This window comes from Galeopterus variegatus, unplaced genomic scaffold (genome assembly GCF_000696425.1).
Source record: "Galeopterus variegatus unplaced genomic scaffold, G_variegatus-3.0.2 Scaffold2053, whole genome shotgun sequence".
NCBI classification, from domain to species: domain Eukaryota; kingdom Metazoa; phylum Chordata; class Mammalia; order Dermoptera; family Cynocephalidae; genus Galeopterus; species Galeopterus variegatus.
Window position 1 is genome coordinate 324,523 of NW_007728164.1, and position 4,596 is coordinate 329,118.

The 4,596-nt window shown below is 46.6% G+C and overlaps 2 protein-coding genes across 2 annotated transcripts; both read right to left on the reverse strand.

Annotated features, from left to right (window-relative positions):
* Nucleotides 1-2,605: 2,605 nt before the first annotated feature.
* On the reverse strand, nt 2,606-2,893 carry LOC103596604 (late cornified envelope protein 3D-like). The gene has a single exon (XM_008580262.1). The coding sequence runs from the start codon at nt 2,891-2,893 to the stop codon at nt 2,606-2,608; it is 288 nt and encodes a 95-aa protein (XP_008578484.1).
* Nucleotides 2,894-3,250: 357 nt separating this feature from the next.
* Nucleotides 3,251-3,538, reverse strand: LOC103596605 (late cornified envelope protein 3D-like). Its single transcript, XM_008580263.1, has one exon. It carries the CDS (start codon nt 3,536-3,538, stop codon nt 3,251-3,253), a length of 288 nt encoding a protein of 95 aa, XP_008578485.1.
* Between the last annotated feature and the right edge of the window lie 1,058 nt (nt 3,539-4,596).

Below are 4,596 nucleotides of genomic sequence, written 5' to 3' on the forward strand. Positions count from 1 at the left end.
CTGACACTCAGGGCTTTTGAAGGATAGTTGTCTACAATTTTTCATTCATTCAAACAAATGAATTGAGCTCACATTGCAGAGATGTGTTGACACAGAGGACTCAGAAATGTTTAAGATGTGGTTTTCATCCTTAAGACACTAATAGTGTTGCAAGCAGACTGACAAGTGAGTGATGCAATTATTGTGAGCTGGAATGATACCTGCTATTGCATAAGTGTGGGGAAGTCCATGGGACTTAGCCTTTGGGTATCAACTCCCTGCTGCCCTGACAGGAGTGAGGTGTCCAGACATTGTCACTGGTATCACTTGTGGTGGTGGGTGAAGTCTTGGCCAGCAAAATGGCTTTTGAGTGCAGGGAAATAGCCAAAATGTTGTCCCGTGGTGGCCCAGTTAAGTGATTAAGAGGAACTCATGGGACCCAAGAGCCAAGAGTCCCTGGGCAGGAGGTTTCCTGGCAAAGGGAAGAAATAAAGCTGCCATCTGAGGGGGGTTGGATACGATAGGGAAGCAAGCTAAGATAACGGGAGGCAGAATAGTGTGCTGGCTAAGAACATGGGCATTGGAGTCAGACATTCTCACCTCCCCACTCTTTTAAGTACGAAGGTAAAGCTAGAGGTGCCTAATGAAAAACAAAGCTAAAAAATAAAGGTAAAATGAACGATAGACGTTACAACTGGAAGCAGAGCCAGTGATTAGTAGTCTACACCTGTGACACAGACTCGTGCAGCTAAGAACACTGCTTCAGTAGTTCCTAGACCGTGGGAATGGTTCAGAGATGAGGATACTCAGGCCAAGTTGACCAGAGCACTTTAGGATAAAGGGAACATCACATTTGAATGATAATTGATGGAGGGAATTATAACGTGATTGATAATAGTGATGACTGATTTTATTTCGCCAGTGTTTCTATAGATATAAATTAGCTATATCATATTTTCCTTCTGTATTTTATTTTAATTTTATAGAATGAGATAATTATTTGACACATGTAGGTAAGTTTGATTTCTTTTGACAAGACATTATTATTGCAGTAATGATTCTGGACATTTTAGTTACATGAAGGCTATAGGAGCAGCTGTCTCAGTCCTATATCTTGGCCACTTTCTCAGGGAACCCTGTCTCAGCTGGTTAAAGGATTTGACTAGCAGAGCAGATTTGGCTTCAACCTCCAATCAAGGTTCCTTTTGACACTTTTTATTCCAGTTTCTTAAGAAATTATTTGTCCAAAATATTAGAGCAAAACTGATTTCCAGCTTGTCACTTTTTAAAAAATGAAATTTAAAAAAAAAACGTATTTCATTCAGTTGAATTCCCAAAGCATCACACAGGTTTTGTTCTCCATTTAGAATTTCCATGCTCAAACTCTGATTTTTCTCAAAAATTTCAACTTTGACTGTAGCCACAGTTATATGGTGTCTTTCCATCATTCTGAAGTTATTTCAAGAGTCATCATGGCTAGGGTTTAATAGACCCCTGTTCTTCTGCAGCTTGATTTCAAAAATCTATCTATCAAAGTGGAACAGCTCTCCTGGTTCACATCGAGCATAATCATTTTGGATTGGAGCAGAGACAAACACTGCCCTATTCCAAAGTTTGGGCAGGAGCCCTCCAGTTAGGACCCTATGGTAACTGTAACATGGCTATGTCTCTTTATTGTTGATGGGTTTGAAAAGTAACATTCCACAGTGAGAAAAAAAAAAGAAAGAAAGAAAGAAGAAAATGAAAATGAGTTCAATTCTATCTCAAATCTCTTGAAAGAAATTTACAGGTATGCAATCTGCAATCCCCTGAGACGTTTCACACGTCCTCCCCTCAGTTTTCTAAGAGCGCTAATCCTCTTATTTGCATTTTCTTAAGAAAAACCTTCAATTCCAGCTTCTTCAGAATGTACTGACTTTCCAGCTCACCTCCCTCTCTGAAGTCCATTATTTGCAGTTTTGTTTGACCTCCCCCCAGACCTTTCTTTCTACCTCCATACCCTCCTTCCTCTTTGGTGTCATTCTTCTCAATGTCCTCATCCTCTATGCCACCCTCAGCAGAGACGGGGACTCCATCATCACATCATCCCTCCTTCCCACCATATTACTCAAGAAAAGTCAGGCCTTTTCCCAGGGGTATGTTCAGCAACCTTTCTCAGCCCCTCGCTTCCTTCCACCCTTCCACCCTCAAAGCTCCCACAGGGCTCCTCTGCATAAAGAATAATCTAACCCATTAATTTTCCAGCCCCAAGCCTGGATTATTCCTGGTTCTAGGCATGCTGGACCTTCAGAAATGAGGGCGGCGTGACCCACAAGGCAGCCTTAGGTGGGGCAGAGTTAAAGGACAAGTGAGATATAGGTGGAGTTGAGAAGAAGCTTTAATTTTCTATACACTCAGACACAGGTGATAACATTATAAGGAAAAGGGAAAGGCTTCAGGCTCTTGAAAACTATGTGGGCACAGCCTTCTGGGAGAGGACTACCCTCCCCCATGAACATTTCAGCTGCTCAGTCCAAGAAAGAGAGATGCAGATGCCTAAGAAAAGATGCATCACGTTGGGGTTTTTCCTTGGCCCTTTAGATTCTTCTCTCCTCTAAAATCGTTTATCTCAGCATCAGGATCCAGGTCAGCAGCAGCCCCCAGAGCTGTGGCCGTAGCCGGAGCCCCCGGACTGCTGACCGCTGCCGCTGCCGCAGGAGTCAGAGCTCTGTCGCCGGCAGCGGTGGGACCTGAGGCGCCTGTGGTGGCTCAGTAAGCAGCCACCCTCAGAGCTGGGGCCACTGCAGCCCCCTGAGCTTGGAGCACAGCTGGAGGAGGCTGGAGGCAGGCACTGTGCTGGGCTCTTTGGGGGGAACTTGGTTGAGGAACACTTGGGCCGGGGCTGGCACTGCTGCTGGTTCTGCTGGCAGGACATCTTGGCAGGAATTTGACCTTGAACAAAACAATAGAAATATTTGAGCACAGAAGCTTCAGGCCAATGTTTCCTCACTTGTGAATTTGTCACACACTTGCACCTCCCGCTCCCCATGACCAAGCTGCTTTCTAAGCCAAGATCTGTGGGAAAGAAATGAAAAAGGCTTCAGGCTCTTGAAAACTATGTGGGCACAGCCTTCTGGGAGAGGACTACCCTCCCCTATGAACATTTCAGCTGCTCAGTCCAAGAAAGAGAGATGCAGATGCCTAAGAAAAGATGCATCACGTTGAGGTTTTTCCTTGGCCCTTTAGATTCTTCTCTCCTCTAAAATCGTTTATCTCAGCATCAGGATCCAGGTCAGCAGCAGCCCCCAGAGCTGTGGCCGTAGCCGGAGCCCCCGGACTGCTGACCGCTGCCGCTGCCGCAGGAGTCAGAGCTCTGTCGCCGGCAGCGGTGGGACCTGAGGCGCCTGTGGTGGCTCAGTAAGCAGCCACCCTCAGAGCTGGGGCCACTGCAGACCCCTGAGCTTGGAGCACAGTTGGAGGAGTCTGGAGGCAGGCACTGTGCTGGGCTCTTTGGGGGGAACTTGGTTGAGGAACACTTGGGCGGGGGCTGACACTGCTGCTGGTTCTGCTGGCAGGACATCTTGGCAGGAATTTGACCTTGAACAAAACAATAGAAATATTTGAGCACAGAAGCTTCAGGCCAATGTTTCCTCACTTGTGAATTTGTCACACAATTGCACCTCCTGCTCCCCATGACCAAGCTGCTTTCTAAGCCAAGATCTGTGGGAAAGAAATGAGAACATAGAGAGGATATATGTATTTGGATAAAGCACCCCTAAGGATGTCAGATGGATCCATGNAACATAGAGAGGATATATGTATTTGGATAAAGCACCCCTAAGGATGTCAGATGGATCCATGTGCATCCCTGACAACATGCTCTAATCAAGAATGGGCAGGAATCCTGAGGTTCTCTGGCTTTGCGGTTTCACAGCTCCCTGACACGTGCCACAGAGGAGTCTTCTGCACCCTCATCTCCCCGACTGCTGCCCACTGTGGACCTCTTCCTGATGGATCCATTTCAGTTTGGGTCTGTCTTCTTCAAACACTCCCAGATAAGGATCTTTCCCCTGCTGGACACTCACCAGATGCAGAGGAAGCAGGAGAAGAAGAGAAGGCTGTGCCTGATGGGCTGTGGATGAGGCTTTTATCCTGTGCAGGGTTAGTGATGCACAGCCTGAGCATGCTGCTGCGTTCACAACCGGGGAGGTGACAGCAGCAGACATTTGCCAGTTACCTGCCTCTAGTGTCTTCCTGGGCACATACCTAAAGGTCTAACGAGGTGGAACCAGGATGTCCTTGTGACTACCATATCACTTCCCACTCTGGCCTGCCCTCGGGACCTGCTTCCTGCCTCTGCTCATTTGTTCTCTTCCATGCCTTGACACAGGCTTTGTCCCTTTTACTTCATACAACGGTAGTGATATGGAGATGTATATGACACATTTATTCCCTTGAGTACCTTGCAGGCTAAATGGACCACTGCTCATAAAAGGAAATATATTTTATCTGATGAGATGAGCGCTATCACGGAAGTGTTTGCAAACACCTCAAACCTAACATCCCAGACTTTGTAAGTCAGTCCTCCATTGCACTGCAGGTCCCAAAGGAAACTTCAGGTGTCCTCTGGGAGTAACA

Bases quoted from the DNA above. Each gene is read 5' to 3' on its own strand.
- LOC103596604 (XM_008580262.1), bottom strand. From the start codon at position 2,893: ATGTCCTGCCAGCAGAACCAGCAGCAGTGCCAGCCCCGGCCCAAGTGT.
- LOC103596605 (XM_008580263.1), bottom strand. From the start codon at position 3,538: ATGTCCTGCCAGCAGAACCAGCAGCAGTGTCAGCCCCCGCCCAAGTGT.